Here is a 25,228-nt window from a genome sequence, read left to right on the forward strand (position 1 = left end):
AACGAGTGATTGACAAACACTCTGGCAGAGGATAAACGTTAGAGACAAAATTAAAGGTGAAAGCCATATCTCACGTGGTATTACACTAAATTCACAGATTAGGTAACACAAAATATTTAAAGCTCTGGAAGGTATCTTGAGTCATGCAGTGGGATCATGCAGTTCATACACTTTTCAATGAAGAACCAAGGATGAAGTGATGTCCTCACGAGCGATTTTCATGTATCCAGCTGTCTCCCTTCCTTCTGCATATGCAAACGAGCGAGGACAAAGAGGAAGAGGAGATTGTCTGTTTGTGTCCCCTCACTGTGGATGGCCATTAGGATCATTGATCTGGGTTCACAGTAGCCCACTGTAGCCACTGTAGCCACTTGATGCACAAGACCATCAGTGTGTGCGTGTGTTTAAGGGTGTGTATGTGAAAGAGGAGAGATGAGATAAGTGGAGTCGGCCGCAGGGTGGGGGATCAGATCAGAGTGTCTTTGTCCAGAGAACTGACGCCCTATTGTTCTGATGGGACCAAGAGGCAACAGTCTGTGAACACTCTGTATCCCCCCACGCACCCACAAACACACACAGCTACTTACACACGGTCATGATAACGTTTTCGTTCTTATGTGTTTTTCAGGCTAATATTGGGCACATGGACACAGCCAAGGACATGTGGAAGATGATCATGGGGAACTTGGCCCTCATCCAGGTACAGGAAACACAATGAAGACTGCTGTCACGGAGCATCTTCAACCATGATTACATCCACGAAACAGACCAGTCACATAATGAGACCACTGAAATGCATCATAGTACTAGTGGAATCATGTAGTAATACTCAAAGCAGCAGCAAAGTTTTAAAAAATCTCAAACTGAAATCAAAATATTTTGAAACTGAATATAAAAGATGGGTTTAAAATGAGGTCAGTGCAATGCCTTAACAGCTTAACATTCATCAGGTCACTGCTGAACCACTTCGCGGTAGGACTAGGATCAGTTTGCATTTTAGTTACATGCTAAACAAGCACCAAAACTAGCTGTAACTTTTAAAATCAACCCTTTTGCATGCACCTAAACTAGGTTGTAGGATTACCACTGACTAATGCCATGCAGGAAAAAAAAATCTATATAAGCATCTAGATGAGAACAGGCCACAGATGACTGGTAGATGTTAACAGGTTAAGCTTGCAGTGTTTCTGATGGCCACCAGGGGGTAGATTTCTCTGCTTGAAAGTCAAATTTTTTTTATTTATCTTTTTATTATTATTATTTATTTATTTATTTTTAAGAACTTTATTTACAAACAACAGTATAACATACAAGGCACCATCATTAATCTGAATATGTAATATCCTCGGTTGAGCATTATAGCAAGAAAACAAACAAACAAACAAAAAACAATAAACACAAAGCCAAAAGAGTTAGCACAAAAAGAAAGAACAGTCATTGCAGGATTTGAACCAAAGGCAAAAAATTACATGAACAAAAAAGGGCGGTCATGATTATAAAATAGGGAGGTTTCTTTTTTAACATAGATTAAACTCGTTAAATAAAACAACAAGTTTATGAGCTTTCTTGTTATTCACAAGTTTCAGCGATTTAGCCCAGAGTTTAAAGTCATTCAGCCATCTGTTTATACATGGTTTAGCTTTAAAGTATCTGCATTTGTGAATGAAAAATTTTCCCATTAACAAAAACGTCCTAATCAACAAGGCAAAATCTGCATTCTCAGCAAGTACTCCAAATTTTATTACTGTCACCGTCAAGCTTGAAAGTCAAATTATTTGGGAGTTCAGAGGAAAAAGGCTCCTAGGTTTGCTCTGCTACCTCAGTAAACCCTTTTCTGATGTGTTTATGGTTCCTATCACCGATTTAAAGCCTTACTGTATAAAGCAAGATGATCGTTTTGTAAATTGTGGTCCCCATAATACAGTCTGTCCTTTAACCCTCTCAGGCTCAAATTAATTTTTTGTTGCTAATGCACAAAAGAATACCTGCAGTGGTACTTCTGAGTAAAAAAAAACTCATAAAATATGTATGTGGGGTAATCAGGTTGTTAGCTTTTACTTGTTGCAAATCTGCATCGCCTGCCTTGAGAGGGTTAACCCAAATGTACAGTGTTTCACATTTATGTCACATTTCAGGAAGCCAGTTACCACCCTGTCTGGAAAAGCTTGTTGCACGAGTTATTGCACACAGTAAACACACTGACCAGTCACTACAGAGCACAGTAACATTTGTAAAAGAGTTAGGGGTTGACGTCACGTTCAAAAGGATCGAGACAGAACAGACATGTCAGTCGAGTATGGTCTATTTTGTGCTTGATTTACTCACTGCAGCCAAGCTGCATGTACTCGGCTCTTTATATTAGTTTGCAGTGTGTTTTATTTATTGTACACAAACAAAGGCATGAAAACCTCTTTATTGCTTAAAGTCTTTGTTTGGTCTCTCGTGACACGGACCCCGACCCTAGTAGTTTGCAGTGATGTGAGCTTATAGTTGAGCTTATATAATACCTGGTGAGTCCATAGTTCCTGGAACACTAAGCCAGTGTTGGCCGGTGCTGTCACAACTTTCTATCTAGGGTTATCTTGCACTCACATTGGGTCACAGTGGTGCTCTCCGAAGGTGGTTACACTGGAAACTGCTTCACATGATTCTGAGAACTCACACTGAAACAGATAGCGAGTGTGCACCATAGCTGCCGTGACATTACTCATTGATTTATGAACTCCACACTCAAGCCTCCACTTTACCTTTATGGCAGTCACTATCTTTTTTTTTCTTTTTTTTTTTTGGAGCCAGAAGTGACCATATTTAGACAAGAGGGAGGCATGCTACGCTAACATTAATACTAGCATTGTGAAGATACCACCTTTCAAATTCAAATTCAAATTTTATTTGTCACACACACACAACCACACACAGTATGACATGGGGGTGAAATGCTTGTAGCTGTACAATGCCCGACCATTAAATGACAGGAAAAAAAAGTTTTACAGTATTTACAATTTACAGGTTACCTTTAGCAGCAATAACTTCAGGTAACTGTTTTCTGTGTAAATTTAACAGTCTGTCACATTGTTGTGGAGGAATTTTAAACCATTCTTCCTTACAGTCTTTGTCACCTTTCTCTTAAGGTCCCACCACAGCATCCAGTCAGGTTGAGCTCTGACTGGGTTCTTTTCAGCCGTTCTCTTGAAGATATGTTGGCTTGCTTGGGATGATTTTCCTGTTGCAAGACCCGGTTTTTGACCAAGTTTTATCTGGTGGACGGACAGATAGATTTCCCAGATATAGCAATGTGTATTGTTGCTAAACATGTCCACTTTTGTCTGCTCTGTCCAAAGCACATTGCTCCAGAAGTTGTGTGGTTTGTTTGGATGCAACTTTGCAACTCTAAGCCACGCTGCCATTTTCTTTTTAGAGAGGAGATGCTTTTCAAATTTGAATTTGAATTTGAACTTTCCCAGACAAGCCATACTTATTTAGTCTTTTTTCAATTGTACCGTCATGAGCTGTAACATTTAACATGCAAACTGAGGCCTTCTAGAGCTTCTTGCTGTTTCTTCGAGCCCTGCACGGTCTGACCTTGGGATGAATTTGCAGGAACGTCCACTCCTGGGAAGGTTGTAACTTTGTGTTAACATACATGTGAATGCCCCAAACCAGCAAACAGCCAGAGATTCTGTTTTTATGGAGGTACATTTCACATTTGCTGATGGTCAGTTAATCAAGTCCATTCTGTTGGCAGTATTTGGCTGCTAGTTATTCTCTTAATTCCTATGAAAGAGTGATCTTAGATTTTCACAGACTACATAGTCCTGTGTAGTCTGTGAAAACTTTCTTTTTTTGATAACTTTACTTATTGTTCTGTAAGAATAGTAATAATACACACCTTCCTTCCCACTCAGTCCTTGGTTGAATTAGAAAGATGGTAGATAATGGACCAGCCCTTCAACAGTATTTGATGATGATGCTAAGAATCCCTCCTTGACTTTGACAAGGAGCCTGTAATGTTACTGTATGTATCAAGAAGATGAGGTCAAAAATTGTATATGGACTGACTGAAATATGCTTATATGGGCCATAATAATATCATTCATCAGGAGTTTACATGTTAGCTGTGAGTCATAGCAACAAGAACTATCTTATGGTAAATCTGTATATGTGTGTTTTCACTCAGGTCCAAGCCACAGTAGTGGGGTTCCTGGCCTCCATAGCTGCTGTGATCTTTGGCTGGATCCCAGAGGGACACTTCAAGCTGGACCATGCAGTGCTGTTGTGTGCCTCTAGTGTGGCCACCGCCTTCATCGCTTCTCTGCTGCTAGGTATGGTCACCAGTTGGGAAGTGAGGGGTGTTCACAGTGCTACTCATCAGTCACGTCAGGATTTTATGTGACTCTCAGTGCTAATTTGCCATCATTAGCAAGACTTTTTCACTCAAGTGCTGTTTAAGCTCTTGATAGTTACAACTAGAAGAAGAAGAAGAAGCTACATTTAGCGGCCTCTTTGTTCACAAGTGGTCACCACAGCAGGTAGCTCCACGAGTTTGATTTGACAGATTTCTTTAGTACCAGATGCCCTTCGTGGCACCACCGTAAGGCACATGTGCCTCCTTCTTGAACCTCAGCTCTTTATTTGATAGGCAAACGTGTGAACCACTCTATAGGGTGGCTATAGCTCAGCTTGTCATCTACTGATCAGAAGGTTGGCGGTTCGATCTGTGGCTCCTCCAGTCTGCATGCCAAGTATCTTTGGGCAAGATACTAACCCCAAATTGCTCTCCGATGCGTTCATCGGAGTATGAACGGTAGTTAGGAAGCACTTAGAAGACAATGCTGGTGTGATTGGGTGAATGTGGCATGTTGTATACAGCGCTTTGAGTACTCCTGGAGAGTAGAAAAGCACTATATGAGAATCAGTCCATATACCATAGTTATCTACACAAAAAAGAGTCGATAAATAAGTTAACCTCATTTTGCTATCAGTTAGATAAGACGTCTTTAGTGTTAGCCCCTATAGTAGGAGTTTATGGTACTTTTTATGTTATTTTCTTTCATATGATGTGCCAAAAGTTCACAAAAAATATTGCCTTTGGCTAAGGTGTATAATATGGTACATGCATTAGTAAAGTGCAATGAAAACATGCTTTGCAAATAAATTGTGTGTAAATAAGCATGCCAGCATCCACAGAAGAAATAAGAATCTCTTATCTCTAATCAATGAAATGCCTTAAACTAAAATAAAACTAAAGTATTAGTTATCTGGATAATTCTAATAGATTGAACTGGTCAATGTTTTGCTGGCCTTTGTAGTATGTAGGATTAAATGTGTAATATTTGGATGTAGCTGCTATAATAGTCCCAACATGCTATCATAGCTCAGTGTGTTAGCATGCTATATGCAGATTAGTACTAAACACAAAGTGTGAAATGGCAAACATTTGAACATTTTGGTGAGATCAACATTTAAGTGACAAACATGACAGTTCATCCTGAGGTATCTATACACAGGTACATGGAAGTCATATCCAGGTGCTTATTTGTTATATCTGAACAAAAACCTTTAATATGTCCAACCTCATAAGTCACCAGGGTTCATTCTGTGTGCACCACAAATCTCCATCTAGCAAATATAAGAGCATTTCAGTAAAACCCACAAACTTTAAAGTAGCACCAGCTGAAAAGTTGTGTGATGAGCGGAGTCGGTAGGTTTCTTTCTCTGGGGACAGCGGATGTCAGTTGTTGTTGAGAACTTTCAGTCTGAACCACAGTGGTGGACTGATCACACATTCCTGGAACCACGCTGACAACATCAGATTGCTTTATAGGTGCAGTCGTCGTGTTTTTGCTGGCTTCCATCAGCTCAACAACTACGTTTGAGTGAAGCTGTTTTCGAAACTGTTTTTCAGACAAAACCGTTTTTTTGTTGCTGTTTTGTTTTTGCTATAAACCAACATGAGCTGTCTGTGGTTGCTGTAGGAAAGAACCTTAAACATTTTAGATATGCGGAAACATTATGCTGGCTCTTACTCCCACATGCTGTTTGTAACCAGGCTTTGTATTTGCCAAAGTCAGTTCCTTTAAGGGAAACAAAAGAATCCCAATTGAGCAATCAAGCATCAAAATAACTCTTTTTGTTTTTTAAGTGAGTATAGTTGGACAGTTAAGAGCATTGCTTGCCTTCTGTGTTGTGATGCCTCTGATCTAAAATCTCACAGGTCTCATCATGATCGGCGTGATTGTTGCATCCAGAAAAGTCGGCATCAACCCTGACAATGTAGCCACGCCCATCGCTGCTAGCCTAGGAGATCTGATCACCCTGTCCCTGCTGGCAGGCATCTCAACAGGACTCTACAAAGAGCTAGGTAACGGAAATGACGAGCATACCCACAGATCTTATTGCTTTTTCCATTTGAAAACAGGTGTGCGATCCATTATTTTACCTGGATGTGCTCAATTAGGTGGTCTGAATAGTGGACACTTGCCGTCTCAAATTCTCGCATGTGCGTCAGTCTTAAACTGAGCCTCTGATTCGCAACTGAAGGTAACTTCCAAATTCCGACAGAATCATTTCAACATTATTTTGATAGTTGGTAGATCCATCAAACAGCTTCCAGAGTCTTCTTTACCTTTGAAGTTATTAAAGAAAAGGGAGCGGCATGAGTAGAATGTATGAAATGTTGCTCTGCTTTTGGTAAATAAGGATGAAAGCCGCCCACACCTACTCTCGCTGTGTTCCGGGGCGAGAAACTCCACAGCTGTGTGGCTGTATTGTTAGCGCTGTGATAGCATCTTCACCAGCAGCACACCCAGCTCCATCGAGCTCCCTGCTGTTCCATCATTTGCACACCACAGACAGTGACAAACACTGACACGCACAGTGTGGAATAATCCTGTAGCTCTTTAGTCTGTCAGAGAATCTACAGACTTTATAGTCCTACTCACTGCTGCTTGTTGAGCTTATTTGGGATATTTTGGCTTAGACACTCTCAAACACGGCTGGTGTCTGGGTGTTGTAACCAGCCTGTAATCTCCTGCATTGTTAGTCAAGCTGAAGTACTGCCTTCTGCAGGAAAGGCCATGATTTAACGGTAATCCAAATGAAAACAGTCAAAATGTTGTGTTTCAGTCACGTCCAAGGTGTTTTTTATATAATTCTCAGAAAATTAAAAAATGAAAAAATTATTATGTCGAAATATGACAAAGATGTTCCTACTAAAGCATCAATATCTTTTTTCCCCCATTCAGAGTACAATGATTATGCCAACCCTCTAGTGTGTGCAGTTTTTGTGGCGATGTGCCCACTATGGGTGCTGATAGCCAGGAAGATCCCATCCACCAGAGAGGTCCTTTACTCCGGCTGGGAGCCAGTCATCATCGCCATGGCCATCAGCAGGTAGGATGTGCTTGCTTATGTGGATTATGCCTTTGTTTTTCTCGGTTACTATTGCTGTATTCACCGATGATGTCACAGAGCCTACCAACAACCTAGGCTCCACACCATCCCAGACCCCGATCCTCAGAACAGGAGAAAACCCCATGAGGCATCTTTTTGCACACGCAGGAGTCTCCCCCTGCTGGCAATGAGGAAGACTCTACAGTTAGGGTGCTTAGGTTTTCTTTTCAGGCTCAGGGCTGAATCCATCCTTGAGCAGAATATATTAAATTAATAAATAAAACTTAAACATAAAAAATATGTTTTTGAGTACATTTACAGTCTATATAATTCAATTCAGTTTCATTTATACAGTGCTAAATCACAACAAGGGTTTCCTCAAGATGCTTTATATTGGTAAAGACCTCCAATGTGTTCCACGGGATAACAGATTATCATGTATACGAGATTACAGATCGGTCCTTAAGTGTTTTAAATGTCTGATTGTAGTTCTCTCTTCTCAGTTTACCCATGTTTTTGTATGGTAAATAGCAGTATGTTCACTTTTTGTTCACTTTTTTGCTTGTGTGTGTCTTTCAGTGTCGGTGGTCTGATCCTCGACAAAACTGTCACCAACCCAAACTTTGCTGGCATGGCTGTCTTCACTCCAGTCATCAACGGTGAGCAGTCAGAGAACAAAAGTGTACAAAACAGGTGGAAATAACAACCCTCAATATGCCAACTAGTAAAACAACAAATGCAGAGAAATCTGTTGGAACCAATTAAATTGTGTATTTAGAGCTGTTGCTGTGCTCACCCATCTGTGTCATGTAACAGTGACACACTGACTAATGCCTGCCAGAGGAAGCATATGTGCACTGCGATAATACTAACCGATGGAGCTGGCATGGCGCCGTGCTCTTGCACAGCTAAAGGCCAGCTCCACAATACTCGATTGGAGAAATGTTTTTGTTAGTACTGAGGTTGGTTTGTCATGTTTTCATGTGCCAGGTGTGGGAGGTAACCTGGTAGCAGTTCAGGCAAGTCGAATCTCCACCTATCTACACATGAACGGTATACCCATGGGGGATCCCAACCCAACCCCCAGGAAGTGTCCCACACCCTGCACCTCCTTCTTTGGTTCCAGTAAGTTATCAGGCAGCAGTGGAATAAATGTTCCACTGTCCCCGTCCACTCTTTATCTCATGCAAACAGTTTTTTTTCCATATAGAGGGTGTATTACAAGTGAGACTATTGGCTATATTGAGCTTAAAGTGTTTTCTGTGTGATAAGAGTCACTCTTTTTTACATTATGCTGACAATGTAACCTGGGCGGGAGCAGGCTATACGCAGAGTTTAGTTTAAAGTCAGGTGGAGGTGCTGCGATTTCACTGATTCTTTTATTTGCAGCGTATTTTAAGAGCAATGCTGATTCTTTGTTGGGGAAGTGTAGAAGTTGTTAAGCCCTGCCTTAGTAAAAATCACTGAATGAAGTGCAAACTGTGTGTTGCATTGTCACAGGAATGTGCATGTATTCATTTGGTTATAGAGAAAATATATAAAATGATTTTAGATTTTATTCTAATGTGCGGTTAAGTCTTATTTACACTGCTGGAATTGTAGCTACTAAAATAGAAAACACACACCAGGAATACCTGCTCAATCAATAACGTTATTTCACTCTGCTCACACACTAAAGCCATGTCTTTTGTTCAGCTGTGGGACAGTAATCGTTAATCTTTCAATGGGTCCAGTTTAAAGTTTCACAGGTCTGTCCGCTCAGAAATAAACAGCAGCACAGACAGTGCAGTCAGCCATAAAACAATTAACTTGCACTAAATCATCAGTTTAACATTTATCTGCAGCAATGACTTCATAGATTTTACTAGATCTTACTCATGTAGGTGGCAAACGCATGTTTTCATATGGACACACAGAGCTTGAAGCAGAAACCCCGGCTTAACAGAGACAGCCGACTACCACTGTTGTGATACCCGTCATCTACAACTTGGGCTTGAGGTTTTATCAAGCCAGCAAATACAAAGAAATCCTAACTGTGTTGGACTTCTTCATAGTTTATCCTTCAAGCCAGCTCGTGCAGGGCCCAGTTTGATGTTACTATTTGATATCAGGAAATCCATTAGATAATTATAATGACGTGCATCATGACTGCAATTAAACAACAATGAATTTAAAAATACTGCAGGCATAAAATGACCACCAAAAAATTGTAAGTAACTTAAAGTCAAAATAATGACAACAAAGAGGCAAAACAGAGGAAAGGTCGAAAAAACCCACAAAACAACAACAGACAAAGTGAGAAAGCACGGACAGCGAGACAAAATAACTACAAACATTTAACAAACAAAGAAAACGGCAAAGCCTCAACAAAGGGAAAACAACCACGAAGTCACAAATTGACAACAGAGACAGAAAACAACAACAGAGACGAAACAACCACAACAGCGTGTCAAGGAACCATTAAAAAACAAACCAACTATGAAAAACAAAACTATTTTAAAGATTTTCAAAGAAAACAAGTACAAAAATAACCTTAATGACACAGCCTTGTTGGCATGTCCTGTTCCTGCTTCACAGGAGAGTCTTTCCCAGTGTTGTCCGGCGTTTTCCATCATGCTATCTCCTCGTATGTAACTCATGTTCGTCTCTCTCCGTTCCAGCTGTGAACTCCCGTTCAGCCCGTGTACTTTTCCTGCTGGTTGCCCCGGGGCACCTCGTCTTCCTCTACACCATCAACTCCCTGAGGGGGGGACACACCACCCTCACACCCATCTTCATTACCTTCTACCTGTTTGCTGCACTACTCCAGGTACAGATATGTTTGTACATCATTTTTACAACATTGTGTCGTTGAGAAGTTGAGGAATTCCAAAATATTGATGCTTGCGTCTTGATTATGACATACGAATATTATATAAAACTCATTGTTCACTAAATTTGGCTATGCTTTCTTCAGGTCATGATCCTCCTCTACCTGGCAGACTGGATGGTCCACTGGATGTGGGGTCGGGGCATGGACCCTGACAACTTTTCCATCCCGTACCTGACCGCCCTGGGTGACCTGCTGGGGACTGGCTTCCTAGCCCTGTGCTTCCACTTGCGCTGGTTCATCGGGGACAGAGACAGTAACTTGGGCAACTGAATGCATGCACAGATACACGCTCACACACACACACATAAAAACAACTTAAATCCTTACTGTATCCTTGCACGCTCGAGCAGTGACGAACATCACTCGCATTGCCTGAACACTGAAACTGGACTTCTACAACGAAAGGGCTAAACTCCTGTCAGGCTCTGACTGACGCTGCACGTAGTGCACGTAGCATTTCATCTTCGGGATATCAGGACACTGTTGCTCAGCAGCAGCCCAGAAATCCACCTTAGAGAAAATGGAATGTCTTCACCTCAACCACGCAACAAAACCCCACTTGTGACGGATTCATTACTCCACCGTTATTTTACTTAATAAATGAGTCCTTCCACTTATGTTATCATACCATTGACAATGATTGTTATTGTTCAAAAAGATGCATTTGATAGCTGATATATGAATGGATATTTGTTCTATGTGCACGGCCAGTCCTCATTATTTTCAATGGGAACATTCGCCGTCTTGTTTTTAAAAACATTTAACACTTGAAACCTTGACAGAAAAAAGACAGCAAAAAGAAAAAACATCCAAACAAGCCTAGAATGCATAATCACCAAGTGCTACTTCACGTATATAGAATGATAATTATATGAGATCTAATGGAAAATCTGATTTACTAGAACCTATAGGACTGTCCTCCTAGTAGGGAGCTGTTTTAGGGGGTTTCACTATCGGAGACTGGACCACCAACTAGCTAAATCCCTTTTTAACATTGTTTCCATGGGTGGACGGCTTCATTTGAGTCAGAGTGTGAAAATGAAGATGTGAGGCTTTGTTTTCCGTAGCTGTTCACGCCCATTTCTGGCATTTAAAATAAAGAGTACCAGACCTGAGGGGAGTCCAGCACTTCAGACAGTCACTATAACAATGGACTCGTCTCTTAGTTTTAACATGATGTGTTGGAAATCACATAATTAGTTTATTTAGCAGGTTACAGGTTACACTGCTTCCATCGTTGGCCAACTGTGCTCATAAAACATCCTTATTCACAGAAAAAACAAGCAAATACACTTTAGAAAAAATAAATATGTGTGTAATGGCTGTGTGACTGTCAGTCAGGAGTGTATCAATCTGGAGCTCCACTTGTGGTGCCAAGAAGTCAGCAAAGGTCGAACTGCACCCTGAGCGGTTCCAGGTGAGAACAGCACCAGTGCCCCTGTATGTAAGCATCTGCCAACTTTCTACTGAACAAACAAAACGTTTGTTGCGGTGTTTCCCAAGCCAGGCTTTCAGTAAGTGACAAGAGGCTCAACACGCTGTAGTGCACTGGAACAAGCCTGCAGAGTTGGGACAGAGTCTGAAAGTGTGTTAAGTTGTCTTAGCCAGGCCGCCAGGTTATGCTGACTCGTATTCAGTCTGGCACCAGATGAAAGGTAATGATGGCAGATATTTTGTGTGGATATTTGGCCGTACTAAATGTTTGGTTCCCACAGAGCAATTAGGCCACGTTAGAGTAGTGAATTAAGGGACAGCTCAAGGAACTGCGTCAGGTCATAGGAGGATATGGGAAAGAATTTGAGGCAATTCAGATTCATGCAAATGTCAACATAATTGTCCAAATTCTTCGTAATTCTAAATTCTTCTGCCTGAAAACCCGGTGAGACTACACAGTGAAGTCCCACATGTAGCAGTTAAATCTCCTGCAGAATTGCAATAATCAGATGCAGCAAATTTGAGTTCTAACCCTTGACCCACATAGAGTCATAGCTCACTAACCAGCAATAACCCTCTGCTACTATAAAATGCTGAATAAAAATGTGGTTTGGAGATTTCTGTAGTATAGAATAGTAACAGTAGAACTGGTTTTGTACACGGATACGGCCATTGTGGAGTTTCCTGTGCTCCTTGTTCTTGGGCAGATTTCACCAGGAGACCTGGTTTTGTCCTTCCATTGAAATACATGCTAAGTTAGGTTAATACCCCCCGAGAAAAAAAAGAGTAATTCAAGACAAAAAAAGTTTTGTCGTTGTAGTTTAACACTACAATAAGTTAATTAATTAAGTTAATTAATTAACTTATTGTCATGATGCTAACAGTTCACTAAGCTATCTAAGCTGTCAGTTAGCAATTGTTAGCTTAGTTTAAAAGAAAGAAAGTTGAGATTCTTTCAGACTCTCAAAAGCTTCCTATGTCAGTAATAAGTGACAGAAAAAGATGGAAAGACACAGTATATAGGACAGAGTCACAAAGCAGAAGCTGTTTTATGAAAGTGAATATAGTTTGTAGCTTTCCTACAAATATAGGATTTGGGTGTGAAATCACATTGTCAATAGGAAACTGCTTTTTAACAAATCCCAGAACGTTGATTCTGTTGATCTGGACGTAGTGTTTTCAGATCAACGGCGACTGCAGGTTTCTCCAGCCTTGTAAACAGTATATTTGCACTGACTAACTCCTTTGTAACATAGTAGCTCTGTTTCTTTTGATTTGACTGCATTGGTTTGCAAAATGCCAAACTCTTCCACCTTTTTTTTCTCGAGTACAGACTAATGTTACCATTCTAGTGCTTGGTGTGATTGAGCACTGAGGCAGAATTCATTATTAGTTGTTACTTTTCCCCAGTTATGCCAAAGTGTGTATTTTCCCTTTTGTTTTTGAAATGATGTCTGATAATAAGGGAGGAAAGTGTTTCATAGGAGTAACTGAATACTATTTAACCACATTTTAATCGTCATTGACATAATGAGATAACTTTAGCGTGTGCCCCACATCCACACAACTGATCTGCCATCAGCTAACTCTGTATTCAAGGGCTCGCAGGTGAGGAGGAGAATGAAACGGCAAGTGGTGAGCCATGTTGACAGACTGTATCGAGTGCCGGTGTCAGTCCAGGAGAAACCTGCATGTGATGCTTGACTTAACTGTTTCCAAAGGGGGCCAGCAGAATGCATGTGCAGGGAACATGGTGTGAATGTGCAAAACTTGATTATTTTATCTGTTTAAAATCTTTGATCTCATGATGTTTTTTAAAGTGTCAATTATGTTAAAATTGTGATTTTTTTTCTTTGTTTTCCTTTAATTCTTTGCCTCCTTTCTTCTTAACGCTTCATTATTATTGTTTTTTGTCATGAATTTGATCAAACAACCACTGTAAACACTGTCTCCAAGCTGGTCAAATGCAACATTGTACTGTAATCTGCAAAACCGCCTCCAGAGGGCACTGCAGGGATTCTCCTACCTGTACATCTCCTGTGTGTGTCCTCTGGATTCACATCCACAGCTGGAGTGACATCATTGGTTTTGTCTGCTTTTCTACAGTGTTTAACTTGTAAGAGTTGCACCCCTCCACCCCTCCACTCTCTTACTGACCAGGTGCCAGCATTCTGCCTCGACGTCAATGGAAAGTTGTGAATACTTCAAAAATGGGGCATGTAATGCTTTATTTATTTTTAGAAGCACACAAAGCAAATTGTACATACTATATTTATTCTATATATAAGGTTGTTTATTTTTAATTTTGGCTCAGTATCATGGTCACCATGTCTTCGTTCTATTCTTTGCTGAAGGCCAGTAGAGCTTTTTTGCACTCTCTGCGATAGAATTGCAGTGAGGCTAATGACTAGCACAGTGCCTAATACCTGTCCTTACACACCTCACACGCCCTATCTCGCACAGGGAAAGCATACTTATGAGACATAGAATGGCCTTAACCAATCAGAGCCAAGCTCTATTCAGAATAACTAATCAGGAACTAGGTTTATTTAGCTCTGATTTTAAAAAACAAAAACAAAAAAACAACTGTACAATATGTTGATTATGTGTAATGTAATAATGATTTTATATGACGCTGCAGTGGAGATCAGTTCTTGTTCAGTTCGGAAGCTGGTTGACCCCCCAGCAAGTTGCTTTACACGGCATCTGGGAAGTCTGGGATTAGAAATAAAGAGTCCAACACACCTAAAGAAAACACAGAGTTTTCTGGTTCTTTGTCTTCTTATGAATCCAGATGTATCCTTCCCTCTATCTTACATATCCAGCCTTTAAAACCCACCCACCCACCTGCTGCCTTGTTAACCTCAGTGCTTCGAATCGTTGAACCCCTGAACTCACAGGGAACCACGCTGACCCCCAGACTGCCATCGCTGACTTTAAATATCAGCTTTTGACTCTTAATGTCAAAATTATTTTAAACACATGTACAGTCTTACTGGGTCTGAGGTCTTTGTGTTCTCTGTGTGTTCCTTTTGTAAAAGCCTCCCTCTGTGAGGCAGGAGGAAGGCTTTCTTCCTGCAGGACTTTGTAAATTGCTGAAAATAAATAAACTATATTATTTCATACCATCCCTGTGTGTGTGTGTGTGTGTGTGTGTGTGTGTGTGTGTGTGTGTGTGTGTGTGTGTGTACATGTGCTTTTGCCCAATTCATTGTAAATATAATGGTTGCTAAACTTGGCCAAAGATCTATTTAAATTGCATAATTTTCTTTTACACACTGATGTGTATCTTTACATTTTTAGCAGTTATTAATATTGCAGCATATCATTTAGTACAGTTAATTAGCCATCAAGGAACATGCATTTTTTTTATACTTGCTTCAGGAGGTATTCAGACCTCCTACATCTCTCCAATCTTTGCAGACATTTGATTTGAAACGGCTAAAACTGACATTTTTTCACATTAATCCAAACTGCACTGCCTACAATGATAATGTTACACAGCTCTCCTTAACAAAAACATTTAGACTCTTTGCTGCAGTGATCTAAATTGTGGTGCTATAATTACTCTTGATCTGTTATTAGAACTGGACTGACTGGAGAGTGTAGAAAGAAGCTCTTTTATATAGAAGAAGAAGAATTTACAAAACCTAAGCCATAAAGGCCAATGATGTCTGCAGGTGCTATCCATAAAACTGTGACAAATCCCACATCAGACCAGGCTCTCAAATGTTTCTAAAGCTTTCAGTGTCCCAGGAAGCACAGTTCATCAATAATTGTGAACAGTAATTGTGTTTAAACCAACAGTACTCGCGCTTTGCCTGAAACGTAATTAAGCAAGAAGGGAAGTGACCACAGAGAGTTAAGATGACTCTAACAGACAGAAGTTCTCTGCAGTGTCCGGAGAACATGCCATCTCAGCTGCACTACATTGCTTTGACCTTTACCGTGAGGTAAGAGGCTGCCTGACAGCTCTCTGGTAGTTTGGCAAGCAGCATTTAAAACATCTGGAAGTCTGTTGGTGGATAAACTCTTTAGCCATAACTTCAAGCATTATTTCTGTCCAGCCGCTGCCTAAAACATCTGAACAATGACGCATGGCATCACGTGATGATGGTACTTCCTAGCAGCACATATGAGGAGGCTGATCAGACATAAACGGTGAATGAATGCTGCCAAATAGAGGGATGTTCTTTGAATAACACCTCGTGTGTGCTGACACAACCTGAGATATGACCTGATATTCTCTGACTATCCTCAAATCATCCAAAGGAAGCTTAGACTCAAAGCGGATACATTAGAAGAGACACAAGGATAGCAGTGCAGATTAATGGGGATTTTCAGTATTATCTGATTAGAATGAAACCTGGAAAACATTTGCTTTTCAAAAAATAAAGGTATTTGGATATATTTTGACACAACTTAATGAGACAATAATTATACAAGAATCACTGAAGTACAGTATATTCCACCAAACATGTGTCTAGTAGACGTTTGCTATACTAGTAAATAAAAGCTGGATGAACTGGTCTCTTTGAAGAGTCTCTTGAGTTTCTTTTCAGCTTGAGTGTGTTTCAGATTAGATGGCCTTGGAATTTCTATCTTCACAGAAATGGAAGAAAAGTCCAGTAAAAAAAATATCCATTCGACCTAAACAGATGCAAAATCAAACACTAGCAGACTAAATTACATAAATTATTTCGTTATTAAATACTTTAAAAAATTACATGGTGCAAACAAGCTAATCATGCAATACAGCACATGTGTTACAGCTGACTCAGCAGGAGATAAGCAGTGGGTTGACACTGCTAGTTTGATATCCTGAGGGTAGAAGCAGGAGTTTCTCTCTGTCTCTCCTCCTCCGTCATCCTTTCTCCTCCATCTTTGAGCAGTTGTGGATCAGTGGACGGAGAGAGAATCAGCGACCTGCAGGATCTGGGACGGTCCCGGAGAAAGGGGAATAAAAGCTATTGAAAAAGTAAAGAAATGAACAAAAATGAAGAAATAAGAGCATTTGGATAAAACTGGATAGCTCAGAGCAGACGCACCAGCTCCACCCCTGCTGCACACATCCAAAGTATCCATCACCATCTTCCCCAGACCCCTGCTGGACATGTTCTAGAAGAAAAAACAAACGTTTTCACTCATTGTAAGACTACTGCTAAGCCAAAACAGCATGATGTCATACCAGTGCTTAGCACAGTATACTGGCACATTGATTACACCCGGGTCTGAATCACTTAAATGTTAAGTAATCATAGATTCCTGATTTTTTTGTGTGTAATTTTAAACAGAATAAACACGAGTTAATGACAGGCTCATTTTGTTGGGGTGGAAGCGTAGTAATGTTATATATGAGGTCCAAAATCCTACTTCAAATGAACTTAATTACACAGTGAATATAATATTTATATATAAACTATTATATACATTTTTATGAGCAGCACCTCTGTCAGCAGAGGCTTTTTAACGCATCACAAATACACATAGAAATGACCTGGGTAGGCAACAGAAAATGAAATGGAGAAACCACTAGATGGCGCTGATGAGGTGTAACAATGCACGAATACCTTGTTGCGTAGCTGCAGCAGCAATGTGAGTGAATCAGTGAGTTTGCCCTCCAACAAAGACAGACGTGTTTTCGCATTTTCCTCTTGTTTCCTCTCCTCCTCTTCCTCAGGACTCTAGTGAACACGAAATACAAGCGCCCATTACAATCCTGTTCAAACTGGGTGGGTTTAAAAACAAAAAAAGCTCAGTGCTTCCAGGTGCATTTTTTTTATAAGCTAAAGACCTCAGAGTCAGAGGATCCTCTATGAGCAGCACTGGGCATCTGGACATTCAAGACTTATATTGATAGGAAGATATTCTCCAACATTAAAGTGTATTTATGGCAAAAAAAATAAATAAAAAAAATCTAGAAACACAAATGTAAAAAATTATGATTTATAAGAAAAAATGGTGGGAAAGACGATCTTTTGTTAATACATTTCTGACACTTTATATGTCAAACTGACAAAAAGCAAGAGCATCTTTTCCTCACCGCTTGTTTAAAGCCTCCCTGCGGCCGCTCTTGGTTTGGTCGACAGAAGTGCCCCCTGTTGTCTTTAGAAGTGCTGCTGAAACTGAACATTTCACATTTTCAATTTTGATTCATCATTTAATAAAACTTGTTTACAATAATTTTCAGTCCAGTTCTTGTGTAACCTGGCATACTTCAGCCTTTTCTCCCTCTTTCTCTTCCTTAAAAAACTTCTTGAAACCCACCCTACCACTTAGACCACTGGAGATGCTTCAGCAAAAAGCAGATGGATGAGCTGAAGGACCAGATGCAAACATGGATGGATTTTTTCCTATTCCTCAAGAATATGTTCAGAGACTGTTCATCTGCTGTAGGTTTGTAGGCTTCCCACCTCTTCGTTTGCCCTCTACTTCTCCAGTTTTCTTAGTTTTTTAAGGACCCAATGCACGCCACACGGAGATATCCAAAGTTTAATCCAGCCAAAGAAACAGGCTGTGGAGGAGCAGCTCACCTACTTATGGGAATGTTTGTGGTTCAATCCCTATCTGCTCCAGTCTGCATGTTAACTATCTTTTGGCAAGTTACTGCCCCCAAGTTGCTCTCCGATGCATCCATCAGAGCATGAATGTGTGTGAATGTTCGATAAAAAGCACTTGCATAGAAAAAAGTGCTTGTGTGAACCAGTCCATTTACCATTAGTGTTGTCTGTGTAGAGAGTGAATGTTAAGATATGTGTTTGAGCTTATTGGTGCAAAGTCAAAAGTAAACATCTTTGGTGACTTCGGTTGCTTAACCCTAAACATAAACCAATCATTTTTGTGTCGTGAAAACTGTTTTTTGAATTCTTCAACAGTAGAACAGATGTGAGAAATCCAGCTGTATTTTATTTTTGCTATCAAATTGTCAGATTAACATTAGAGAAAATGCCAAGTATGAACACAAGATGTTAGCTAACCCTTTGCTACAGCCGTGCATTCGTCCAACGTGCCTCTTCACCTCCATCAGGCAGCGCTGTTCTTCCTCTCTCATCCTACTGTCCTCCTCCTCTTCATCAGATGCAGCTCTTCCCTCCACTGCCCTCTGCAGACACTCAGCATCTGCAGACAGAGCAACTGCATATTTCAGTCATCAAAGACAGCTTAGGGCCCAAGACTGCAGAACACTGACGGTTTCTCTTCTGTGGCAACTGTTAAAGGAATAAGGTTTTGGTTTCTTTGTGACCAGTTTCACCTAGCGACAGCAAACAACCTCCCACAATTACAGAATACATACTTTTCCATAGCGACCAGTGATTTCCATAGAGTTACTGAGCAGTCTCTAGGCCTGTGTAACTGGAGCCTCAATAAGACCACACTAACACTCTCATACTGATCTGTGTTCTTCAGTTACTCACCTGTTTTGCTGTAACTGTCTTCAGGCTGGTTCTGTTGACTTGCAGGGCTGAGGACACACGTACAGCTGGTTCTGAGGGTGGTAAAAAGCAGAGGCCGATGTTTTTTTTGTTTTGTTTTTTACCAATTACATTTCAAATTTAATAGCATAGCAATAACTAAGTGATGCGTGTACCATAATAATCAGAACTGTACATTTTATTGCTATGCTCAGGTTTTGCATAACTAAGTTAAGTTGCTTATTAAATGTTATTTTCTAGGGGTTACGTAAGGTCTCCTAGACACAAACTTGTGCGCAGCTTAACCTGGGCACCCTGTGGCATCAAGTTTCAAATCACAAGCAAATGATGTGTAAATAGATGCACAAACACACCCATGTACTGAATTCCTTCACCTGCTCATGACCACACGTGGTACCTGTATCTGTGCAGCTCAGTCTCAAGCTGGGTGATCCTGGACTGGAGTTGGGGCACAGACCGGGCCTGCTCCTGGATCAGCCGAACCTGCTGCAGCCCCGAGCTCAGAGCCTCCCTGGCCTCCTCTGCCCGCTTCCTGATGGAGATCACCAAAGATCATCTCACTAGTCTCCTACATCCACTCAAATATCATCCAGCAAGCTTTTAAAAACCTTCCACTGATGAATAGTAACTCCAACCTGATCTGAGTGTTCTCCTTCCTCAGTGCAGCCTCCACCCCCTGCAACTTGCGCACCTCCTGGTACGCCCACTGCAGCTCCTCCTCCAGATGCTTATTGAATCTGATGGCCTCCTCCAGCTGCCCATCACGTGAGGAGCGGATCAGCTTCAGCTCCCTTAGAAGTGGGTCTCTGATATCTCGTTTCCTTGCCACTCTCCTTGCTGAGTCTCCTGCAGCACTGCTTAACTGTCCTTTAATTCTTTGAGTTGGAACTAGTTTTCCCTGGATAAATGTGATGGAAGTCTTAGGCTTTGAAACCGTAGGGTTGTAGCAGGATGCAGAAGGGAGGGTGCTGCTCCTCTCCTGTCGGAGCGCCACCTCCAGGGCCAGGCAGCGGGCATCGCTCCCCTGCAGCGCTGAGCGGAGGTCCTCCACCAGCTCCCTTAGAGCTGCCACCTCATCTGGAGACGAAGAAAGAGGAACATGTGAAGTGAAATCTTAAGTGTGCAATCACTGATTTCTTCACTGATTCCATAAAATGAACCTAATGTACTTAATGTTACATTTAGTTTGTTTATGTAAAACTGTAGAAAACTGTTCATTTAAAAAAGAAGACAGAAAGGAAAAGCTAAATGAGAGTTTGCAGCCTTACGGTTCTGCCAATAGTCTACTGTAAGACAATACAACAGTGTAGTGTGACAGTAAAACAATGTGAAGTAACACAATGTGAAAAAGAGGAAAAACAGTAACGTACTAATATCCTTGTTATCAGCACATTACTGATAATCTAAGTGGGACTCTTTTACACTGAGGTAACACATAATATATGTAGTGCAAGATTTTTACTAATATGTGCATAATAATATATCCACAGTTTTACATTAATAACCTTTATAGGTGAACTTTAAAAGTGAAATGTGTGTATTTTCATTTTATTCTGCTGCATATTTCTTTTCATTAGAGAGGATTATTATTTACTCCACTATGCCTGTCTGGCAAAAACGCTAAATATGTAGAAGATTTTAAATAAAGATAAACATGATAACTATTAAGACAGATTCTCTTCATTCTTTTTGATACTCAGCATCTAGTTTGAGCTGCTTGTCATGTTTTATATGCCGATAAGTGGATGACAGTTCTACTAAACTACTACTGAATTTCCCGGAGAAACCCACCAGAGGGATTAATAAAGTTTCATCTAATCGAATCTAAACTTCTCTCATAATTTCATTTTATAACAGTTTGAGACACAAAGAAGTTGAATGTTCCAAAACTTTATCAAAAACATAAAGAGAAAAAAACATCACAATGGATAAATACTTTTTTCTTATCTACAACAGTGATGACATTCTTCTGTCTTGTGGAGCCAGTACCTCAGATTACTTATTACAGAACATGAAACTATAAACCATGTCTCCTACGCTAACTAAAGCCTGATTTATAATATGAACGTTGTAATAATGTTACAGAGTTTTTGTGTGCAAGGTGACAATTAAGATCAGTGGAGGAAACCCTGAATGAAGCTGCAAATTAAACTTTCTTTAGGAAAACATATAAAAAGATAACAATTTTAAAACGCTTGTGCCCAAAAGCCCAGTTTGCCTGCCGCCAAACAGGGATTTGAAATGTTCTAGCTTCCATCATCGATCTACGGGGGTATTAAAATGCACAAATAAGACAGACCTCCTTCTCCAGTACCTGGTTCACGATGCTCTGAGATCCGACCTTTCACAGATGTGTTGACTGATCCATTCTGGTCCTTTGTCAGATCAAAACTGACACACTTTCTCCGCCTAACTCGCGGCCACCGAAGCCGGATCTGTTTCTCTACCAGCTCTGTATCCTCGCTAACGGGCAGACGCAAGGCACACTCCCCGGTACCTCTACGCGCACTGCGCACACGGAAATACCCACAGAGCCGTGAGTGAAATTCTTTGAAAGAGAGCTGGCTGGGAAGCTCGGAGCATATATCTCTAAACTCTTCATCTTCCTCTTCTCGTTCTCCAGCTCCCGCTGTTTCCTTTACGGTCGCAGTTTTCTTTCCTGCCTCAGCTCTGTTCAGTCCCAGAACGGCACAGAGCGCAGTGAAATCTTTCGCCGACACAGTATCGTCCCGGCTGGGGAAGGCCAGGTGGTGGAAGACTTCTTGCAGATATTGGTCTATTCCAGTGGCCAAGACAACGATTTCGTTCTCCACTCCAGGATCGGAGCAGTGGTGGTGTGCCAGGGCGCTCCGGAGCCACTCGCTTTTACGCGCTGCACGCGGTGAGGGCTGTACGCGCTGCATGGCCGGTGAAGTGCACATAAATTAAAAGATGTTATCAAACGGAAGCAGACTGGAGAAATTAGCACTGGATGAGATCTAAAAACGAGTGAGGCTAAGACGATTTACGGGTTGGTGTGCTCCTGCGCATTTCCCTGAAAACCCTCACTTTACATTCCTCACAGCGACGCATCAAGTCAAGATCTGATCCCCGCCGGTAAGGGGAAAAAGTACTAAGGGAGGGCTCCACCCTTCTGTGTGCATACTGTGACCGCATGAGTGTGCGTGTGAGTGCATTAATACGTGTTTTTAACCGCTTACGGCGAAGCATTCCGGGTGTTTGATGCCTGTCATGAAAGTGGATCAAATGTCAGGTAGAAGAAATCTCAACAAAGAGCAAAAGATTTCCATATATGAATCTGTTGCACGTTTCTCAGTTAAATTGTGATCTGCAGGGTATTTTGTGACAACAACGCGTCCAGAATGAGTCATGGCGGGTTTCTCTTCTGCATCGGGCTCACTGGGCTGCCTGTTAAAGACGAGTAACCTGACTCCTTTTGGATCTTCTGTCCACTGATCTCACAAACACACCTTCCTTTAGAAGTCAAAAGTGAATTTGTTTCTGGGAAGCGGAGCAACGTCAACCGGAAATATCTTCCCACACCCTGACCTCACCACTTATCACCCACCTGACAGCCAAAACAAAGAGGGCTTCTTGAGTTTACTTACCTGGGCATGACTGCACCACAAAGCACAGATTCCACATTAATCACACTCCTCTGCTGCACTTACATGGCACACAGAGAAGAAATCAGTTCTTCAGAACTAGTGCCAAAACAATTTGTAAACCAACATTAATGCGTTTGACATTTAGGAAGTTTATCAGTCAGAAAAGCAAAAAAGCTTCTCAGCTGTGGTCACTGAGTTCTGTGTTTGGTTAGTTACTCACAAAGACTCATCTAAAGATGTCCTGTTTGGCTCTGAAGGCTTTTCCCAATAAATGTTGCTGTTTACACAAAGCAGCAATTAAAGCAAAGACAAACGCAGTGCGTTTCCATGCAAGCACAGTCAGACAGACATTATTTCAGCATACGTTGTACTCCGTACTCTTTGCTGCTCGACACAGACACCGATAAAGCTGTGTTAAAAGACTTCTGGTGGAGCCGACTTTGTGTTTGTGGACATTTTATTGACTCAACAGAAGCCCTTCCCCTTTTACCTCTTCAAACAATATGATCCATTCAGGATGGAAGCTGTTGTCATGTTCTCAGTACATTTAATCCTTACATAGATATTCTGGAGTCACTGGTGTAGAGACACATTTGCCATGTTATGCAATCTAACATAACAGGCCTGCCATAGCATCTTTAATTAGGAAACTCATAATGCCAAGTTGTGGTACTTTTATAACAGACATTTTTGCTTATGGTTTACCACTAAAGGTTGGGCTGTACTGGAGTGCATTTCATGTTTCACACACAATCTGGCAATGTGACCAAGCGAGAACATTATGAGCCGCTTTTAACTGAAACTTTTTTCAGCCGCTTAGCAAAGCAATGCGAAAGCGTCCTGCATTTTGGCTGTCACCTCATCTCTACCTTTGGCTTTCAGACATAACAGTGATTTTAATCTATTCTCTAACTCTCAACAAGACAGTAAATAAGTATACTGTTAAAGTGAAAGTCAACAGAAATGAGTGTTGTTGACTTTGCAGGAGAGGATTGAGACTCGTGAACGCAAATACCTTTTATGCATAACAGGAATGAAGAATACTCGGATACTTAAAGAAGGATATTTCTAAATGAATCATCACGCCCAGACCATTTAAGATAAAGACCAGTACTTTTTCTCATTTGCAAATCACACACTAACGTACGGGCTAGTTGGTGTGTTAATAGAACTTATAAAAGCTCACACAAGAAAACTCCAGATATTGTTTAGTCTGTTTTGGTTTCCAGCTGTAATCTGAAAATGCTTGACTGACGGTGCTCGGCAGTGACTCATCGCAGGCTTTTACCCTGGAAAGGTGTTCTGTTTCAGTCAGTGCTACTTAAAGGCAAAAATAAAAAGTGTCCAGAAAATATAAAAGACAATTATCCCCTGAGGCCACAGGCACAAACATGTGGAGGCATGCAGGATAATAGAAGCCAATTTAAGTCCTTTGATTGTGTCTCAGAAACATTGTTTTTCCTTCCAAGGCAGTCAAGGTTGGGGCATGCACTACTGATATGGAAACAGGCACATATTACTTTTATTTGGGAGACAATGTTGGAGAAACAAGGCTGAGATGGTTTGGGCACGTAGAGATGACGGATAGTGATATTAGACAAAGGATGCTGAACATGGAACTGCCAGGCAGAAACTGAAGGGTAAGACGACTGAAGGACAACATGAAGAGGGTTGATCTGCTGTGGTGACCCCATAAAGCAGCTGAAAGAAGAATGTCAAGTTTAATGCACATTACTTTTACACACCACACACGTACTTTTACAGTGGAAAAAAGTCATTAAAGGTACTTTAAACCATATTTCGTCAGGTAAACCCCAAATTCTAACTCCAATTCAATTCAATTCAATTCAATTTTATTTATATAGCGCCAAATCACAACAAAAGTCACCTCAAGGCGCTTCATAGATACAGAGAAAAACCCAACAATCATATGACCCCCTATGAGCAAGCACTTTGGCGACAGTGGGAAGGAAAAACTCCCTTTTAACAGGAAGAAACCTCCGGCAGAACCAGGCTCAGGGAGGGGCGGGGCCATCTGCTGCGACCGGTTGGGGTGAGAGAAGGAAGACAGGATAAAGACATGCTGTGGAAGAGAGACAGAGGTTAATAACAGATATGATTCAATGCAGAGAAGTCTATTAATACATAGTGAGTGAGAAAGGTGACTGGAAAGGAAAAACTCAATGCATCATGGGAATCCCCCGGCAGCCTACATCTATTGCAGCGTAACTAAGGGAGGATTCAGGGTCACCTGGTCCAGCCCTGACTACATGCTTTAGCAAAAAGGAAAGTTTGAAGCCTAATCTTAAAAGTAGAGATAGTGTCTACCTTCTGAATCCAAACTGGAAGCTGGTTCCACAGAAGAGGGGCCTGAAAACTGAAGGCTCTCCCTCCCATTCTACTTTTAAATACTCTAGGAACAACAAGTAGGCCTGCAGAGCGGGAGCGAAGTGCTCTAATAGGGTGATATGGTACTACAAGGTCATTAA

At 41.1% G+C, this 25,228-nt stretch overlaps 2 protein-coding genes across 6 annotated transcripts in view; one reads left to right on the forward strand and one right to left on the reverse strand.

Annotated features, from left to right (window-relative positions):
• slc41a1 (solute carrier family 41 member 1) overlaps nucleotides 1-14,819 on the forward strand; it is a 28,675-nt gene extending 13,856 nt beyond the window's left edge. Inside the window, exons 4-11 of the mRNA XM_006800186.3 lie at nucleotides 629-700; nucleotides 4,178-4,322; nucleotides 6,215-6,361; nucleotides 7,245-7,392; nucleotides 7,972-8,051; nucleotides 8,383-8,517; nucleotides 10,053-10,201; nucleotides 10,349-14,819. Of these exons, the coding sequence (XP_006800249.1) occupies nucleotides 629-700; nucleotides 4,178-4,322; nucleotides 6,215-6,361; nucleotides 7,245-7,392; nucleotides 7,972-8,051; nucleotides 8,383-8,517; nucleotides 10,053-10,201; nucleotides 10,349-10,534 (1,062 nt within the window). The 3' untranslated portion in view covers nucleotides 10,535-14,819. The remainder of the gene's footprint in view (nucleotides 1-628; nucleotides 701-4,177; nucleotides 4,323-6,214; nucleotides 6,362-7,244; nucleotides 7,393-7,971; nucleotides 8,052-8,382; nucleotides 8,518-10,052; nucleotides 10,202-10,348) is intronic.
• A 1,732-nt stretch (nucleotides 14,820-16,551) lies between these two features.
• Nucleotides 16,552-22,075, reverse strand: LOC102779096 (EF-hand and coiled-coil domain-containing protein 1). Of its 5 annotated transcripts, none has more exons than XM_087841253.1 (9): nucleotides 21,431-22,075; nucleotides 19,767-20,208; nucleotides 19,529-19,663; nucleotides 19,114-19,184; nucleotides 18,676-18,832; nucleotides 17,742-17,823; nucleotides 17,269-17,382; nucleotides 16,747-16,816; nucleotides 16,552-16,633 (listed from the first exon to the last, which is right to left on the reverse strand). In XM_087841253.1, the coding sequence occupies exons 1-9, from the start codon at nucleotides 22,050-22,052 to the stop codon at nucleotides 16,617-16,619; spliced, it is 1,710 nt and encodes a 569-aa protein (XP_087697379.1). In that variant the 5' UTR covers nucleotides 22,053-22,075; the 3' UTR covers nucleotides 16,552-16,616. The 5 variants fall into 5 exon arrangements, with proteins under 5 accessions (XP_087697379.1, XP_087697378.1, XP_087697377.1 ...); XM_087841252.1 differs by having other exon boundaries at nucleotides 16,558-16,665; XM_087841251.1 differs by having other exon boundaries at nucleotides 16,558-16,816; nucleotides 18,676-18,817; nucleotides 21,446-22,075.
• Nucleotides 22,076-25,228: the final 3,153 nt, after the last annotated feature.

Source organism: Neolamprologus brichardi, chromosome 5 (genome assembly GCF_056152115.1).
Source record: "Neolamprologus brichardi isolate AB-2024 chromosome 5, ASM5615211v1, whole genome shotgun sequence".
Classification (NCBI taxonomy): Eukaryota; Metazoa; Chordata; class Actinopteri; order Cichliformes; family Cichlidae; genus Neolamprologus; species Neolamprologus brichardi.